Below are 19281 nucleotides of genomic sequence, written 5' to 3'. Positions count from 1 at the left end.
CTATGCATATATGAGATTAGAAGAGATCTTTTTTTTTTGTATTCGTCTCCAGATGTGATCTCCTGCTCACCGCGGTTTAAACCCCGCAGGGAATCCGACCTGCATTTCACAAAGCGCGTCATGAGCATCACCGGGGCAGCGTCCAAATCACCCGAGTAATGAATACTAACACTAACACTAACCCTAACAGCGCCAACTCCACTAACCTAGACACGAATAAACTAAACCTCCTGGGGGCTGTACATACTAACCCTAACACTAATACTACCCGAACACTGCTCAACCCTGTGATTACTATGGTGTTATAAACTAAAACACTAGATACTATGTCCCGAGGTGCTAATTTAATACTAACCCTAATACTAATACTAACACTAACACTAACACTAACCCTAACACTAATACTAACCCTAATACTAATACTAATACTAATACTAATACTAACCCTAACACTAATACTAACCCTAATACTAATACTAATACTAATACTAACCCTAACCCTAACACTAATACTAACCCTAATACTAATACTAATACTAATACTAACACTAACCCTAATACTAATACTAACACCTAATTACTAACACTACTATTATGACCATTGTCTATGTTTGTGATTATATTATGATACTAATTTAATACTAATTTGTGATTACTGATTCTTGGATTATGATTATGACTATACTATTATAATTATGTCATATTAAAATACTAATGCTAATATCAATACTAATACTACTACTAATATTAATACTAATACTAATATTATTACTAATACTAATACCAATATTAATACTACTACTAATATTAATACCAATACTAATATTAATACTAACGCTAATGCTAATGATAGCGCTAACGCTAATGCTAATGATAGCGCTAACGCTAATGCTAATGATAGCGCTAACGCTAATGCTAATGCTAATGATAGCGCTAACGCTAATGCTAATGATAGCGCTAACGCTAATGCTAATGATAGCGCTAACGCTAATGCTAATGATAGCGCTAACGCTAATGCTAATGATAGCGCTAACGCTAATGATAATGCTAATGATAGCGCTAACGCTAATGATAATCCTTCTTTTTGTTCCACCAGGCTTTTAATCGATCATTTCTTGTTTTTAAGTAGATTTTGTGAAGTGCCTCTACACATTTTATTATGCATATGGAGCGCTATAGAAACAGATATGAATAAAACGATATGAATACGCATTGCAATAATAGTGAATAATAATAAATAATAATAATAATAATAATAATAATAATAATAATAATAAATTAATAATTAATAACTCAAAGTTTCCCAGTCGCTCTTGCGAGACTCTGCGACACGCTAACACCCAACGTGGTTGGAGAGTCCTCGCTCGCAAGTAACGTTCAGATGCAGCTTACTTCTGTGCATTCTGGCCAAAATTCCCTTGTTGTTCCACCAGGCTTTTACTCGTCATTTCTTTTTTTTAAGTTTTTATTCTCTCATGTAATATATGATAATTCATACTAAAACGGTACATTTTAATGTAGAACTTTTACTGTGCTGGAATGTGTATATATATTATATATATATTATATATATATATATATATATATATATATATATATTATACATAGTGTTCATTTTATAAATATATTTGACAGAATAAGATGTTCAGTAAAATTCGTTCCGATGACGAGCCGATAGTATTTTTAGCCTGTGTGTGAAAACACTCGCTGTCATTTCACAGTTACGCCACAGGGTGGCAGCGTTGCTTAAGAAATACGATGGCGCTAAATATTTTGGCACTTTTTTTTTTTTTTTTTAAAGGCATATTAGTTTTTTTTTTTTTTTTTTTTTAAAGGCATATTTAGTTCTTAAAAATGTGTTTTACAAAGTGGGGGCGTCCCCACAGCGTTGCTTTTTCAGGAGTTACTGTCTTTGTGGGACATTTTCTCAAACTTTATCCCCACATTGATAGTAATACCTGCACACGACAGACTCCCCAATCAATAATAATAATAATAATAATAATAATAATAATAATAATAATAATATAATAGATAGATAGATAGATAGATAGATAGATAGATAGATAGATAGATAGATATTCATCGTTATCTTACCCAGATTTGATTTATTCAGCTCATGGACTCACTCCGCCAGGAAAAATATATGAAAAACAATAATACAAACTGAAATAACCCTGACAGGAATTTTCCATTCCCAGTCTGCTCGTGTGAGGAATGCACGGCGGAGCCATTATTACCAAAATACAAGAAAACACCCGTGCATCCTGTACTGGCAAGCAGTCAGATTACTGGACTGCTGCCAGCATTTATTTGCGTGTGTGTGTGTGTGTGTGTATGTGCCATTATAATGTGTGTGTTTATGTGTGTGTGTGCTATTGCAATGTGTGTGTATGTGTGTGTGTGCTATTGCAATGTGTGTGTGTGCTATTATAATGTGTTTGTGTGCTATTATAATGTTTGTATGTGCGTGCCAGTGTGTGTGTGTGTGTGTGCGCGCTATTGCAATGTGGGTGTGCTGTTGTTTAAGACGCCGTCACATCGCTATCACCACACTCCAGACAGATGCCCCAGATGTCGCTGTCACACTCCAGACTGGCTGTGCCCTCTAGTACCCACAGCCGCGGCAGCTGCTCGGTTGTAGGGGAAGAAGGAGTAGAACGAGAAGGAGAAGAAGACTCGACTGTCACCATGGAACTGATAACGAGACGTCCTCTCACCTTGGACCTTGTGAACTTGAGAACGGGGAACGGGAACGGCGAGGTGGCTGCTGAAATCCGCATGCCAGCTCCCGGCTCTCTGACTCTCTTCACACTGCGCGACAGGACCCTTCTTTCTGAGGCCAAGCGCAGGCTGTGCGGCTGGGCGCTCGGCACTGCCCTCTCCGGGATCTTTCTCATGATTCTGCAAATGGAACTTTGCTGGTTCGTCGGCGGCAAGGTAAGCGCTTCGGCGGACTTCAAACAGACAATTCAGGGACATTATTAAAAAAAAAAAAAGAATTCCAACTCAGTTCTCAATTACTTAATCAAACCTTTAATTGAACTGATCATGCGTTTAATTGGACATTTTTAATTGTTCCCAGCTCCTAAAAAAAGTTGCCGATTTCAAGTTACTTATAAAATTGTGCAGTTATCTTGAAATCTCCCGACTGCTTAAAAGCTGAAAACGGTTAACAAGGTCCTATTAAGCTGATGAATATTTCCACTGAGGCTGTAGTTCATGAACCGAGAGCTCGGTTGGATGAAACCAGCAGACACAGCGGCTCCCGGGACCGGGTTAGGGACCGCTGTTCCAAAGTAAGCTGCTGGAAGCGCGCTTCGCAATTCTGTAAGAGGCTTCGACTGCAGGACTGTCACTGGGAGCCCGGCTCGCTTGGGTTTCTCAGCGTCAGCGCGCTTTATAAGAAAATCACCACTCGTTCTGTTTTATTTTGCGAATGGATTATTCCAAAATCTGCCTGCTATTTTTTTATTCCGTTAAACCTCACCCATAATTAACCCGCAGTGGCAACGAAGGGCTCTGATCGAAGTCTCCGTTTCGTTCCACGCGTGAATTGGCTTCAGATCAAAGCAGCTGAACAATCGCATCAATTATTACGACGTCTTCAAAATTGCTTCGATGGAACTGGAACTGGGATCGATGTACAGGGTTTAGCCCTGGATCGCGTCTCCCGCCTATGCGTGGAGATCCCGGGCATGGGGCCCCGACCCACCGTGGTTCCCCAGGATGCTCTAACAGGCTGTGTTTTGTAGAAACGGAGGAGAGTAGATTCTTGCAATAGATTCTACATGGATTTTCCTAAACTGATATTTATTTTTGAATTGCTAGTAGCGGTTTAAGATTCTAGGCAGGACACACGTCCAAAGGGTTGTTTCATTTTGTTTTCTTTTTTTTAAACTAGGTTAAAACACACACACACACACACACGCACACGCACACCTGTTCAACACAACCTCAGCAATCGATAACTGCTGATCAGAAGCACTGTGACGCGCGGAGCCCCGGATGATTTGGTCGGTTGGCTGTTGGCTAGTATAGTCTGAACGTCTCTTCCTCTTTTCTGTGTTCTATTTAAAGTCTTGATTTTTAAAGAGTTCACACCTCAGCGTCTTCTGTAATGCAAGCAGCGAGTATCTTTTAACACTCTTCCAAGCGCGGAATGCGTTACCGGAATCGAGTCTACTCTGCAGCGCACGGCAGGGCTATGAGTCCACGTTCTCTGCAGGCAGCACTCAGGTACGTCTGATTAAACTCCTAGTGAAACCAGGAGTGGACCAGACAGCTGTAGATTCACTCTCCCTGTGCAGCTGCGATTAGGGACCCCACATCCTGACACCCCCCACACTGTAGATTCACTTCCTGTGCAGCAGGTATTCGGACCCCATCTGAAACATGGTGTCAAGTTCCTAACGCCTGCTGCACCGGGAGTGTGAATCTGTACAAACAAAAAGAGAACGAAAACGATAAAGGACAGTCTCAAGAAAGCTGTTCTACCAATGAAAGTAGGGTTATGTCTCTGGGGAGGGCACGATAGCGCCCCATTAACACTACGGGTTTGTGCCAGTCCTGAAAGCAATGACGCCGTTTTGTCCCACGATGGGCCCGTGCATGATCCTAAAACCGTTACTGCCTGAAAGCACACTGCTGAATGTTCCCCTCCCAGTCAGCAGCTGCGCGGATCGGTTACAGCCGGGCAGAGCTCCAGTTTTAATGCTCCATTAGTAAGTGCACTCGCACCTCTCAATCGGCGATGTGCAGAAGTTCATCTGCAGGTCGCCCTGTCTGCACAGCACAGTTACCGGGGGAAGCGTTCGTCTTGGGAGTTTGTTGTGTGATCGACCAGACGGCTTTCATTTTAGGACAGGGGTGCCCGAAGCTGCCCCTTTCCACGCCTAGACTTTGGACTTAAACCCGGCTCTGAAGTGTTTGATTGAACCAATGAAACCTCCATCCAGACCCCGAAGTCGTTCCTGATCTCACTGCACCTGTCAAACATGCCTGGAGTGGAATGACTGATTGATTGCACGGCCCTGATGTGGGGACACACGCACATGCACACGCGCTCAGTGCAGGGGCTGTGCAGGCTCACGGCTGTCTGTCAGTGATTCAGCAGGACAGGGTGGAAGCGATCGTGATAGTGCAGCTCTGCTCTTGTCTTGCAGGGTTCCGTCTCTGTCTTCATCATCAGATTGCTGATCAGCCTGTCCACTGTGTGTCTGCTGGTCCTGCTAGTGGCGTTCCACTACAAGGACATCCGGGTGAGTGGCTTTTCAACCCTTAGGGGAGCTTCCCACAGCAAAAGCATTGCAAAGTGTGATGAAGCACAGTGAAAGCATGGCAAAGCACAGAAAAGCATTGTAAAGCACAGAGAGGTGTAGCAAAGCACAGAGAAGCATTGTAAAGCACAGAGAGGTCTGGTAAAGCATAGGGAAGCATTGTAAAGCTCAGAGAGGTCTGGTAAAGCATATTTTAAAAACATGTTAAAACATAGTAAAGCATGGGGGGAGTGTGAAGGAACCAAACAGGATAACAGGATCAACCAACGATCATTGGGGTGCAGTTTTGCAACATGAGGAACTTGTGAAAGGTGGAAGAAAGGACAAAATGCTCCATCACACCCTTAGGGTGAGTCAGAGTCAGATGACCGGGGACAGAGGAAGGGGAGAAGGAGAAGTGCTGTTTGCTTAACCATGAAATGCTTGCTTAATCTTAACTGGTTTCTGAAATGAACATAACAAATGCAACGGGGGGGGGGTTGAGATTGTGAATAGGGTTAGGCGTGCCAAATCCTAATAGGAGCAAGGGATTTTATGTAGAAACTATATAACCCATGTGCATGCTTTACCCTGGTAGAATACACTGGTTACTGATAAAGTGACCGTTATTCTCCGGAGCGCTCTGTATTTTGATGACCACTGCAATAAACCTTTGATGCAACGATCGGTGTGATTGATTGTCTCTGATCATCACTGCACTTCATTTTGCGACCCTACAAGTCAACTCTACAGTGCAAATGTACCCTGGTAAAGTTTTCCAAGGGTGTGTCAATGTGTGCTTCACTGTTTGCAGTGCGTTTAACTACTCTGTGTGCATGGACCTCCACCCATATTGACAGAGTCTCTATTCATTGTGTAATCCTATGTATACATCCAGAAGGCTGCCGTGTGCCAGCTGGAAATGTTGTGCTTGTCTGGTCCTGTCCCTGAAAGGGAATGTTGTGGAACACCTGCATGTTTCTGTGCTTGAGCAGCGGCACAACTTCCCTGGAGCAGAGAACTTTAAAAACTTAACAGTTAACAGCTGCCAAAAGCACACATCTCTACAGGATGGGTTAGAAATGCAATGAAAGCATCCAGCCCTGGATGTTAAACCCAACCTCGCTCACAAACACCACAGTCAGACCAACGAGTGCAGCGGGAGAGCGCTGGGGTACACCAGAGGAACGCAGCTCTTACACAAGTGTCCCATGGGAGAAGCAAAGCAGAGAAAAGCATGGGAAAGCACAAAGAGGTCTGGTAAAGCATAGGGAAGCATTGTATAGCACAGATAGGTGTGGTAAAGCATAAAGCATTGTATAGCACAGAGAGGTGTGGTAAAGCATAGGGAAGCATTGTAAACCACAGAGAGGTCTGGTAAAGCATAGGAAAGCATTGTAAAACACAAAGAGGTCTGGTAAAGCATATTTAAAAAACATAGTGGCCCATGGTAAGCTATGGGTGGGGGTGATTGCGTAATTCTCATGCAATTTTACTTTGGTGAACTGTGATAAGATCTTGTATGCAGGGAAACTATTTTAGAAAGCAGAACAAAGTTAAAAGAAGTTTTCAAAATCCAGCCCACAGGCTTCAATGTGGTCTCAGTAAAGTTCCTGTCTCAGCATTAGCACACTGCTGTATCCAGTAAAGCATGCTTGCAAACCTCTCCCTGCATTCACACGCATCTCCAGCGGCAGAGACAGACGCACAGGTTTATATAAGGAAAACTACGTCAAGGACGGGAGCTGCATTTACTCACAAAAACAAAAACCGCGCGCTCCCAATTCTAAACCCACGAGGCTTTTCTGCTGGGCTGCTCAGACAGGCTGGGGATTCGAGTGTGGCGAGAGCGGGGCTGGGAGGATGTCAGTGGTGCTGAAAGATAAGACCTCATTCTTTCAGAAAGGTTATCAGCCAGGGCTCAGGGGGTGGGCTGCAGCCCTGCCGATAAGACCAGCTGCTGCTACAATTCCTGCCTGTTGATTTTTAAAGCGCTTCTTCTGTGTTGCACACCCGCTGTGGTGTTTGTGGAGGCAGTGATGAAGTCCGACAGGAGGCTGGTACAACGAAGCAGTCTGTTAAATCCAATCCACTTTGCAAAGTGCTGACCCTCCTGTTTGCAGCTCCGAACCCCGCTCGCCATAACGCAGGGGGGCCAAGGCAAACAACGCAGCTCTGTCAACAGCACTGAGGGTGTGGGATCCCTTCCAGAACAGCCATAGTGTGGCAGCAGCTGGAAATAAGAGGCAAGAAAAAAAAAGCGTTTTAAAAGCATCGGCTAGCTTTACAAGGAGGAAGCTACCTTCGGATGAGACTTAAAACAAACAAGGTCCTATTGGAAGAGACTCTGCAGCAGCAGCAGCAGTTGTTGATGAAGCAGAGTTCACCCCCCCCAGTCTCTGTAAGTCGCTTGGGATGAAAGCGTCTGCTATATGACTATTTCATAGTTAATAATTCATAATGTAGCTAGCACTGATAGGATGTGTGAAAAAGGTTTAAAATCTTCAGCTGCTGCTTGCTGTACAGTGAGGGCGAAGGGGTTGATGTAGAAAGTGCTAATAAGAGGCGAGAGTCTGGATTGTAAAAACGGGCAGCATTCCTTTAAAGGGAGGGGCAGTGATCTGACAGTGCAGGACATGTGAGTGAAGGGATTGTGAAGCTGATTAATGCAGTGGGTTCTGAGGGGGGTCCCGATGGGGCAGGCAGGGGACTGACTCGTGTTGCTTTCCTCAGCACTGCTTGGACAGGTATCTGGCAGCTCCGCGGTGCGTGTGGAAGTCCAGAGGCTCGGGTTTTGGACCGGGGCCAGTGCTGTCATCGGATCTGTCTGGCTGTCAGGGGGGAGAGGATCACCAGGCACAGGCTCTCTTGCATTGTGGTTAAGATGCCCGCTAGCGGTGCGCCGGGTCGCCACTGAGCGCCCAGCCTCTTCCTGCCCTCTGTTTGCAAAGGCAGGGTTGTTACTCGGTGGAACAAAAGTGTGTGTGGGGGGGGGAGTAATTCTGTCCCTTCCTGATGTGACTCTTTGTCTGTCTGTCTGTCTGTCTGTCTGTCTGTCTGTCTCTCCACGCAGGTGTTCATGATTGATCACTCCGTGGATGACTGGCGCATCGCCCTGACTGCCCGCCGCGTCCTCTCCATCACCCTCGAGCTGGGGGTGTGCGCCCTGCACCCTCTCCCATTGGTCTCGCATCCGGTGAGCGGGGAGGAGGACGGGAGGCTGGGCGGAGGGGGCTGGAACTCCACGCTCCCCTCCCCTCTCGCCTGCTCCCTGGCGGCCTGGGAGCTGCTGCCCTGCTTCTTCATGTTCTTGCGGCTGTACCTGGTGCACCGCGCCCTGCTGCTACACAGCAAGACCCTCCTGAGCGCCTCCTACAGGAGCATCGGCTCCCTCAACAACATCAACTTCCACTTCCACTTCGTGCTCAAGGTGCTGATGAACACCCACCCCGGCCGCACTCTGCTCGCCTTCATCGTCTGCTTCTGGCTCACCGCCTCCTGGCTCCTCACTCTCTGCGAGAGGTCAGTGAGCTGCTGAGGTGCCTGGCTGCTGAGGGAGCTCTTTAGAATGGCTTCCTTGCAGTCATGTAGCACAGTGCAAAGCTTGGGGAAGCACAAAGAAGTATGCTAAAGCATGGGCAAGCATTGTAAAGCACAGGGAAGCATTGTAAAGCACAGAGAGGTCTGGTAAAGCATAGGGAAGCATTGTAAAGCATAGAGAGGTCTGGTAAATCACAGGGAAGCATTGTAAAGCACAGAGAGGTCTGGTAAAGCACAGGGAAGCATTGTAAAGCACAGAGAGGTCTGGTAAAGCACAGGGAAGCATTGTAAAGCACAGAGAGGTCTGGTAAAGCACAGGGAAACATTGTAAAGCACAGAGAGGTCTGGTAAAGCACAGGGAAGCATTGTAAAGCACAGAGAGGTATGGTAAAGCATAGGGAAGCATTGTAAAGCACAGAGAGGACAGTACATAACTGAGGTCAGTTTTTCATCAGTCTGTGGCCCCGCTTCGGGGTCCTGTGACAGAAGGGCAACAGACAGAGTGAAACCAGTAAAACGACAGGAAGAAAGTAAAAAGAAAACTAAACAACAGGTTTCACTTCCTCGCCTGGGGAAAAAGGGAACTTGGAAATCTGTGCAAACAGACTGAGCCCTGCAGCTCGCTGCCACTGAGAGGCACTTTCTGACATTGCAGAAGAAAGCAAAGAGCTGACACTGCAGACACTGAGGTCAATAAGGGATCTCAAATAACTCTTTTCAGCGTGTGTCTCCAGCACCACACTTCTCTTAATTATTGGCTTCTTCTCCTTCTCCTTCTCTGAAACACGCTGCATGTCGTTTTCTGTTCCAGTCGTCCTGGTGACTCATTCCGAGGTTTCAGCCTCCCCTCTGGTGTCAGTAGAACTCTCCCAGCATCTCTCGAAGTACAGCTGGTACACTCCAGCGCAACCATTAACCTGTTCCCCCCTGCAACAATATAACACAGAGAACAAATGAGCTTGTCTTACATCCGCTGTGGATGTGGGGGGGGGGGACAGTGGTCACAGCTGCACTGGGAGAGAGGTGTCAGAGAGCTCTACTGAGGCTGCGGGTGACGGGTTTGTTCGTGGGGTCACGGCCCCGCAGTCCTCCAGAGTCCGTAGAGCATTGGGATTGTTAATATTGCTGTGTGTGTGTGTGTGTGTGTCTCTGCGGAGTCCGCTCTTCGAGTCTCCAGCTCTCTCCGCTCCGCCTGGCTCCAGTCCCCCTCTGATGAGCGCTGTGCCCCTGCAGGCAGAGCGAAAACGCCGTGGCCAGGATAGAGGACACGATGTGGCTCATCGCCATCACCTTCCTGACGATCGGGTACGGAGACATCACCCCCAAGAGCAGCTGTGGGAAGACAGTGTGCCTGCTCACCGGAGTCATGGTAGGAACACGCGTCGGCACCGAGAGAAACAAGGCTGCCGCTGCGCAGCGGCTTCACTCCGTTCCAGGTTTTACTCCCAGCTCCATCAGCCGCGCTGTGTAGGGGCACAGTAGCAAGCTCAGGTGTGTCTCATGCTTAAACTCGTAGTAAAACCAGGAATGGATGAAGCCGCTATGCAAAGGGTTTTATTGCCACACCTGCCTGCAGAGAGGGGTGTAACAATTTGGTGTGTCGATGTCTCTCTCTGTCTACCCACCCCCTCCCCACCCTACCCTAACCCTCTCCCTTCCGCCTCTCCCTCTCGCTGGCTGGTGCTGGGTTGGGTGGAGCCATATCCTTTGGTCTCTGCCGGTTGCAGATAAAGCAGTGACTCACTGGGATGGTCAATAAACCACACAAGGGAAGCTGCTCTAGAGACACGGGGACATCATACAGCTCCGATACAGCACCCCCGAGAGCACTCTGCAGAGGCCGTGTGACTCGTTTCAAAACGACTTGCGCTCAGTGTATGCAGCGCTGTGCGAATGTGCCACAACGCCCCGTCACGTCTGTTGTTTTGAATTGCTGTGCATGTGAAATCAGACCGCTGCCAATCACAGCCTGGCATCAATCCACTACTGGCACCGCTAACTCTCTCTCTCTTTCTCTCTGCTCTGTCTGTCTGTCTCTCTCTCTCTCAAGCCTGCCGGCGGGACTCGCGGGTAACAGGTCGGCTATTCTTTGTTTGTATTCTGTGTGACCGGGAGTTATTTACGATGTGAAGGACAGAGGCAAGCCGAGTGTGGGCGAGGGTTAGCTGGGTGTGTGTGCGCGGCTGTCTCGTCACTCGCTGTGCTGTGCGTGTGCGTGTGCGTGTGTGCGTGTGTGTGTGTTTTGTATGGATCTAGTGGAATTCCCTGGTAATCAGTGCACCTGTTTCAGACCCGAAGCTTGCACCGGTCTGCTGCTGTAAATATCACTCGTTTGAGAGACACGCCTCAGGCTTCCCTGCACGATGCAATGGGGCTCCTCCTAGTGGCTGTTGAGTTAATAACACTAACAGCGTAAACCTGTGCTTCGCTTTCCCCGTCAGAGCCGGCTCTTCAGTTGAATGCGCTGGGATGAGAGAGATTGCAACGTGTTGTTGTGTTGTTGTTGTGTTTTTTTTTTTTTTTTTTTCTGCGTTGTTTTGACCCGTCTGTCCCGCACTGTCTGCAGGGAGTGAGCTGCACCGCTATGCTGGTTGCTGTCGTCGCAAAGAATCTGTCGCTCAACAAGGCTGAGAAACACGTGCACCAGTTCATGATAGACATCAAGCACACCAAGAAGGTAGGACAGCGTGCGTGTGTGCGTGTGTGTGTGTGTGTGCTGTTAACACACACACACACGCACACCACTGCACTCACACGCACCACGACCACACACCCACACACACACGCACGTGTCACCACACACACACGCGTGTGTGTGTGTGTGTGTGTGCGTGTGTGTGTGTGCTGTGTGTGTGTGTGTGTGTGTGTGTGTGTGTGTGTGTGTGTGAGTGTGTGTGTGTGTGTGTGTGTGTGTGTGTGTGTGGGTGTGTGTGTGTGTGTGCGTGTGTGTGTGTGTGTGCGTGTGCGTGCGTGTGTGTGTGTGTGTGTGCGTGTGTGTGTGTGTGTGTGTGTGTGTGTGTGTGTGTGTGTGTGTGTGTGTGTGTGTGTGTGTGTGTGTGCGTGTGTGTGTGTGTGTGTGTGTGTGTGTGTGTGTGTGTGTGTGTGTGTGTGTGTGTGTGTGTGTGTGTGCGTGTGTGTGTGTGTGTGTGTGTGTGACGTGTGTGTGTGTGTGTGTGTGTGTGTGTGTGTGCGTGTGCGTGCGTGTGTGTGCCCAGGTGCTAATTTTGTGTGTGTGTGTTAACACATGACCGTTCTAAAACATCTGCAACAAACACATATTAACGTTTAACATTTTTATTGTGATTCCTCACAAACATTCAGATATTGCATGTAAAAAAATATGAACATTAACAGTGAATCAGAGAATACATTGTGAGATTGAAATTAACGTTTAACATTTTTATTATGATTCCTCACAAACATTCAGATATTGCATGTAAAAAAATATGAACATTAATATTGAATCAGAGAATACATTGTGAGATTGAAATGAAGGATTGCTTTTTTCTATAGGCACGCTGTATTATTATTATTATTATTATTATTATTATTAATTAGTCATTTAGCAATGTGTCTGATGGCTTTCATTCCAGCTGAGCTCTCAATTACTAAACTAGATCCTTTTATTAAACTGCTCATTAGCTTTAATTACACGTTTTAACTCGCTCCCGGCTCCTACAAAGTTCTCAAGTTCAAGTTACTTATACAGTGTTACGGCTAACTTGAAATCTGCAAATGTTTAAAAGCAGAAAACAATAAAAAAAGTTCAAATTAAGCGAGTGATCAGTTCATTGAAGGGTCTAGTTCAGTAATTCAGAGCTCGGTTCGGATCAAACCCAGCACATACACGGAGGGGGGAAGGGGGAGCCTCCCCCATGACCACGGCTGAGAAACCACGCTTTTATCCAAAGCGATTTACAGAGACTCTGGGTGAACGGTGCGGCACAGCTGCGTGTCTTCCGACAAGCAGGCTGTTAATCTCTTTGTACAGATGAAACGTTTCGGTATGCTTTTCGACAGTCCTGAGTGTGAGATCTACACTCTCCGATTGGGAATCTCTTATAACAAACGACCCAAACGCACAACAACCAAGACGCAGGTACGCACGCAGCGTGCAGCAGCACCGCAGGTGCTTATCATCCACGGGCTGAGATTTGTATTATTTTTTTTAAATAGCTTACGGTATTGTCATTTTCCAAAACAAACAGGGAACGTAAATCTCCTTTCCTGGAGCTCTGAGGAGCGTCATGTTTTCCAGACCTCCTGGCGCAGGGAGCGAGTTCACGCCTCCGGCCGGTTGTCGTTGCGCACGGCCGCGTGGGAACGGGATGGCACAGGACGAGTCTGTTTAGATTCGAGATCCAGCAGCTTCATCGGAGGAAGCAATAGAGGGGAGATAACCTTGAGCACTAGGCAGGCAGGAAGCGGAGAGAGAGGGTGAGCGTCTGCACCCGAACAGGATTCACCTGCCTGGGGGCCGGGGGGTTTGTTGGTCTAGCAGGGGGCCATGCTTTGGGACCCCCCGTGACCCCTGTGCTTTGTCTCTCTGTGCAGATCCGCACGGCGGCTGCCAACGTGCTGAGAGAGTGCTGGCTGCTTCACAGGAGCTGCAGAGACAGGAGAGACAGCAGAGAGAACAGGAGGAACCAGAGAAGACTGCTGGAGGCCATCAGAGTGTGAGTGAGACCAAACGACAAGCACAGCCATCGCCACAGACAGAGACAGACACACGCCACAGACAGAGACAGACACACGCCACAGACAGAGAGACTCACGCACGCGCCACAGACAGAGAGACTCACGCACACGCCACAGACAGAGAGACTCACGCACACACCAGAGACAGAGACACACACACACAGGTATTTGAGTACTGAGATTTTGAGTGCAATGCTGTATTGCCATTCCATTCCTGTCTTGTTCAGTTTTTCTGCACATGGTGATTCTCTGCATGCTTCCCTATGTATGTATGTGTGTGTGTGTCCTCTATTGATGGTAACTCTGTAGTGATTTCTATAATTGCTGTCCTCTCACTTCCGAAGTGTGTGTGTGTGCTTGTCAGTGTGTGTGTGTGTGTCAGGGTGTTGCCTTGTGGCTTCCTGTTGGATTCATCTTCAGAGGTGATGGTTAGTTTCAGGGTGCGTTCTCTTCACACTCACTCAAGTCCCATTTCATGTGTTCTCCATAATTAGTTAGTAACCACCTTTTTTGGACACACGAAGTTAACATGCAACCTTTGTGTGGGACGTCTGATTACTCGTGAGCAAATCGTGACCGTTTCTGAACCACTGGCAAGTAGTAACAGACAGCCTCCTCCTGTGTCCGCACCTGCACAGGTGTGTTGCGGTGTGTGACACCCATACAGGTGTTCCCACGAAGACGCTCCTTAGTGAGACCCCTTTTTTTTTTTTTTTTTTTTAACTGCTGTTTTGTTTGGGACGTCCTGATTACATCCTGAATCGTTTTCTGAACCACTGGCAAAGACATGCACAGCTCATCAGGGGTGTGCTCCCTGCAGGGTGTGTGCGGTGTGAGGCAGGGTGTGTGAGGTGTGAGGCAGCGCTCCCAGCAGGGTGTGTGCGGTGTGAGGCAGGGTGTGTGAGGTGTGAGGCAGCGCTCCCAGCAGGGTGTGTGCGGTGTGAGGCAGGGTGTGTGAGGTGTGAGGCAGCGCTCCCAGCAGGGTGTGTGGGGTGTGAGGCAGGGTGTGTGAGGCAGCGCTCCCAGCAGGGTGTGTGCGGTGTGAGGCAGGGTGTGTGAGGTGTGAGGCAGCGCTCCCAGCAGGGTGTGTGGGGTGTGAGGCAGGGTGTGTGAGGTGTGAGGCAGCGCTCCCAGCAGGGTGTGTGCGGTGTGAGGCAGGGTGTGTGAGGTGTGAGGCAGCGCTCCCAGCAGGGTGTGTGCGGTGTGAGGCAGGGTGTGTGAGGTGTGAGGCAGCGCTCCCAGCAGGGTGTGTGCGGTGTGAGGCAGGGTGTGTGAGGTGTGAGGCAGCGCTCCCAGCAGGGTGTGTGGGGTGTGAGGCAGGGTGTGTGAGGTGTGAGGCAGCGCTCCCAGCAGGGTGTGTGGGGTGCGAGGCAGTTGGATGCTGCTCGCATGTACAGTGCTGTTATCCCCGTCAGGGTGGCAGTGCGCATTGTATGGAGAGCTCAGTTTGGGATCTTCCACTGCTGCATAACCCTGAGGATTAACCCTTTAGGAAAGAGACTCGTCAGAATCAAGGGAGCCTAAACATGACTTTTTCCTTTTTCCAGATTTCGAAAGGCGAGGCTCAAGCAGAGAAAGCTGAGAGATCACGCCAATGAAACGGTGGATTTGTCCAAGGTACGTTCTGGAGCGGCTCTCTGGTTGGCCGTTATTATTTGTGAAGACAAAGCCGCTTTTAGGAACAGTGGCTTGAAACCTGGTTCCAGGAAACCACTGGGAGACTAGTTTGAGGCAACTTTGCTGCATCAAACCCCAAGTCTCCCCTGGTGTGCCTGTGCTTTCTGTGTGCCTAGTTCTGTGTCACTCTCTGTGTGCTCTGCAGGTGATGATGTGTCCCTGTTTCTCTCTCTCTGTGTGTCTGCGCAGCTGCAGGTGATGATGTGTCCCTGTTTCTCTCTCTGTGTGTCTGCGCAGCTGCAGGTGATGGTGTGTCCCTGTTTCTCTCTCTGTGTGTCTGCGCAGCTGCAGGTGATGATGTGTCCCTGTTTCTCTCTGTGTGTCTGCGCAGCTGCAGGTGATGATGTGTCCCTGTTTCTCTCTCTGTGTGTCTGCGCAGCTGCAGGTGATGATGTGTCCCTGTTTCTCTCTCTGTGTGTCTGCGCAGCTGCAGGTGATGATGTGTCCCTGTTTCTCTCTGGGTGTCTGCGCAGCTGCAGGTGATGATGTGTCCCTGTTTCTCTCTGTGTGTGTCTGCGCAGCTGCAGGTGATGGTGTGTCCCTGTTTCTCTCTGTGTGTCTGCGCAGCTGCAGGTGATGATGTGTCCCTGTTTCTCTCTCTGTGTGTCTGCGCAGCTGCAGGTGATGATGTGTCCCTGTTTCTCTCTGTGTGTCTGCGCAGCTGCAGGTGATGATGTGTCCCTGTTTCTCTCCTGTGTGTCTGCGCAGCTGCAGGTGATGATGTGTCTCTCTCTGTGTGTCTGCGCAGCTGCAGGTGATGATGTGTCCCTGTTTCTCTCTCTGTGTGTCTGCGCAGCTGCAGGTGATGGTGTGTGTCCCTGTCTGCGCAGCTGCAGGTGATGATGTGTCCCTGTTTCTCTCTGTGTGTCTGCGCAGCTGCAGGTGATGATGTGTCCCTGTTTCTCTCTCTGTGTGTCTGCGCAGCTGCAGGTGATGATGTGTCCCTGTTTCTCTCTCTGTGTGTCTGCGCAGCTGCAGGTGATGATGTGTCCCTGTTTCTCTCTCTGTGTGTCTGCGCAGCTGCAGGTGATGATGTGTCCCTGTTTCTCTCTCTGTGTGTCTGCGCAGCTGCAGGTGATGATGTATGATTTCAATGGGAACTGGAGCAGCTCATACAAGGAGCTGGAGCGGAGGATCGGCTCCATGGAGCAGAAGATGGATGAGCTGAGCAGAGCCTTCCAGGAAACATCGCAGCTCATCTCCAGAGCCGTGCAGCACAGAGCCGGGGACAACAGCATTCTGTAGAGCCCAGGCAGAGGGTGAGGGGCTGGGGGGGGGGATGAGTGCCAAGGTGTTTGAGTTTCTGAGTGTGTGGATCCTTACGTAGAGGCCAGATCATTTCACCATGAACAACAGGGCTGGAAATAAGACTCCTATTGCACAGCAGTTTTGTACAGTCCAGGTTTTACTACCAGCTTGATTAGCCCCCAGTGTGTCTAGCTAACAAGATCAGGTGTGTCTTATGTTGTTCTCTCCTCCCCTGTGATCTGCACCTTGCTGTTCTGGTGGTTCGAGTTGATCCAAACTGGTGCCTCAAAAATACTTTCTATATGAGCAGATTTCAATCTGAGTGCGCCAGTAAATATTGTGTACAGTACTCCACTGCCACCTAGTGGATGAGGACAAACAATGCTGGTGTTGAATAGAGAAAGGCAAATCGATAAACTGACTGACTCCTTATTTTATCAATTAGCTTTAACAGATTCATTTTATTTGGAGGCTTGGCGGTCCAGTGGTTAAAGACAAGGGTCTTGATACCAGGAGGTCCCCAGTTCAAAGCCACTGACTCTCTGTGTGTGTGTGTGAGACCCAGAGCAAGTCACTGAACCTCCTTGTGCTCCGTCCCTCGGAACGAGATGTCAAAACCGAGGTCCTATTGGCAGTGACTCTGCAGCAGTTGTTGATTCACAGTTGACATCCTAGTCTCTGTGAGTTGCTGAATATTTGATATGATCGATTAATCACTTGATATTATCGTCTTTCCTTCTTTGCGCAGGTGTTCGCCTCCAGTCACCCGTCTGTCCAACAAGACACTTGTTGAGCGGGAATAGCTGGAAGAGAGGAGCTGTTGTTCTATCCTCCAAACACCAGGGGGAAGACTACAACTTCAGAACAGCCACAGGACTCCAATAAGGAAACTCAGGAAAACCACGCCCCTCTCTCTGATGCGACTGGAGGAGGAATCCGTCACGCTGCTAAGTTTCTTGCTTGTCTCTGCCAAAGAGAGCAAATCAGAAAGATTTTAAAAATCTTTTTTGTTGTTGTTGTTGTTTTAAGTTCAGCCTCTGACAACTAGGGGTTGCTGGTCGGCCCCGACCCCTGTGAAAGGTCACAGCTGGATTATTATTGGTTTATTTTGGATCATTTTACAGCTTGGCTGGGGATTCCCTTTGGATCGCACCTGCCACAGGCCTCGTGATTATCCCAGGGTTCAGTAATTGCTTTGAAACGAGATCGTGTTTATTTGGGGCAAAGTGAACTTTTAGAGTTCAATCCATTAAAAGTGGTTTTACATTTAACCAAACTGGAACCAGACCACTGAGTTACTGGACAATTCAAACTGGAACCAGTCTATAGAGCTGCAGGAGACGAGGGGCTCAGCGCTACACTCGTGTCCATACGATAATGAAGGATCTGACGCTTGCTTGATGCACAACAACATCAAATGATCACTTAACGATGGCATTAATTGGTTAAAAAGGCACCAATTAAACGGGGCAGGGAGACACTTCATTCACACCAGCACACTCTTATTCCTCACAGAAACTGGTGACCCACAGAACCACGAGCGACGCTGGCGAGATTCCAGGCTTGTGTGACACTGCCAGCGATGCACACCTCTGTGATGACGCATGGCATGAAGAAAGGATCCCGAGTGTCAGACACACAGCGCACGCTCGCTGCCCGGGAGGTGCCAGGCACAGTGCTTGAATGTAGATCACACGCACACACACACACACACACACACACAGCGCAACGAGCGATGCTCGCTGCCCGGAGGGTGGTCCGTGTCACAGTGCTTACATCTGTGTGCGTGACGTGTGTGTGGTGTGTTTAACTGTGTCTGTGTGACAGCACAGCGCACGCTCGCTGCCCGGGAGGTGCCAGTCCGTGTCACGAACTTGAATCACACTAGATTGCGTGGTTAATAATGTGGTGCCTCTGTGTGTGTGAATGTGTGTGCATGCTCGCTGCGCGACCCCACGGGTCCGTGTCACGAACTTACATCTAGGTGTGCGTGTGTGTGGTGTTGTGTGGGTGGGGTCACACACGTGTCTACCGTGCACCACGTGCGGTACGAACGTGCCCTCCACGGTCCGGTGTCCACGAACTTACATCGTGTGTGTGTGTGTGTTCGGGCGGACGGCCCTGCCACTCAGCACACACACCACCACACACACCGTGTCACGAACTTACATGAATGTAATCACACACACACACACACACACACACACACACACACAGCGCACGCTCGCTGCCCGGGAGGTGCCAGGCACAGTGCTTGAATGTAGATCACACACACACACACACACACACACACACACAGCGCACGCTCGCTGCCCGGGAGGTGCCAGGCACAGTGCTTGAATGTAGATCACACACACACACACACACACAGCGCATGCTCGCTGCCCGAGAGGTGCCAGGCACAGTGCTTGAATGTAGATCACACACACACACACACACACACACACACACAGCGCATGCTCGCTGCCCGAGAGGTGCCAGGCACAGTGCTTGAATGAATCACACACACACACACACACACACACACACACACACACACACACACACACAGCGCACGCTCGCTGCCCGGGAGGTGCCAGGCACAGTGCTTGAATGTAGATCACACACACACACAGACACACAGCGCACGCTCGCTGCCCAGGAGGTGCCTTGAATTAATCACACACACACACACACACACACACACACACACACACACACACACACACACAGCGCACGCCCGCTGCCCGGGAGGTGCCAGGCACAGTGCTTGAATGTAGATCACACACATACACACAGCGCACGCTCGCTGCCCAGGAGGTGCCAGGAACAGTGCTTGAATGTAGATCGCTGCTGTTCCAGTTCTCTTGACGCTGTGCAG

The 19281-nt window shown here is 48.9% G+C and overlaps 1 protein-coding gene across 4 annotated transcripts; it reads left to right on the top strand.

Annotated features, from left to right (window-relative positions):
- The first annotated feature begins 2451 nt into the window (after positions 1-2451).
- Positions 2452-18143, top strand: LOC121304219 (intermediate conductance calcium-activated potassium channel protein 4-like). 4 transcript variants are annotated; one of them, XM_041235221.1, is made up of 9 exons: positions 2457-2940; positions 5166-5261; positions 8332-8780; positions 10032-10167; positions 11365-11475; positions 13353-13474; positions 15044-15113; positions 16242-16432; positions 17170-18143. In XM_041235221.1, the coding sequence occupies exons 1-8, from the start codon at positions 2566-2568 to the stop codon at positions 16416-16418; spliced, it is 1536 nt and encodes a 511-aa protein (XP_041091155.1). In that variant the 5' UTR covers positions 2457-2565; the 3' UTR covers positions 16419-16432; positions 17170-18143. The 4 variants fall into 4 exon arrangements, with proteins under 4 accessions (XP_041091157.1, XP_041091155.1, XP_041091156.1 ...); XM_041235222.1 differs by lacking the exon at positions 5166-5261 and having other exon boundaries at positions 2458-2940; XM_041235224.1 differs by lacking the exons at positions 2457-2940; positions 5166-5261 and adding an exon at positions 6665-7659.
- Positions 18144-19281: the final 1138 nt, after the last annotated feature.

The sequence above is a fragment of the Polyodon spathula genome, chromosome 37 (assembly GCF_017654505.1).
Source record: "Polyodon spathula isolate WHYD16114869_AA chromosome 37, ASM1765450v1, whole genome shotgun sequence".
NCBI lineage: Eukaryota > Metazoa > Chordata > Actinopteri > Acipenseriformes > Polyodontidae > Polyodon > Polyodon spathula.
Note: the sequence above shows the minus strand (reverse complement) of the source record. Positions and strands in the feature narration are given on the sequence as shown.

What these genes read in the sequence shown, in the direction of transcription:
- LOC121304219 (XM_041235221.1), top strand. Translation starts at nt 2,566, where the DNA reads ATGCCCCAGATGTCGCTGTCACACTCCAGACTGGCTGTGCCCTCTAGT. An exon ending in GCTGGTTCGTCGGCGGCAAG is followed by an intron (nt 2,941 to 5,165) that starts GTAAGCGCTTCG and finishes CTTGTCTTGCAG; the next exon opens with GGTTCCGTCTCTGTCTTCAT. An exon ending in CTCCTCACTCTCTGCGAGAG is followed by an intron (nt 8,781 to 10,031) that starts GTCAGTGAGCTG and finishes GTGCCCCTGCAG; the next exon opens with GCAGAGCGAAAACGCCGTGG.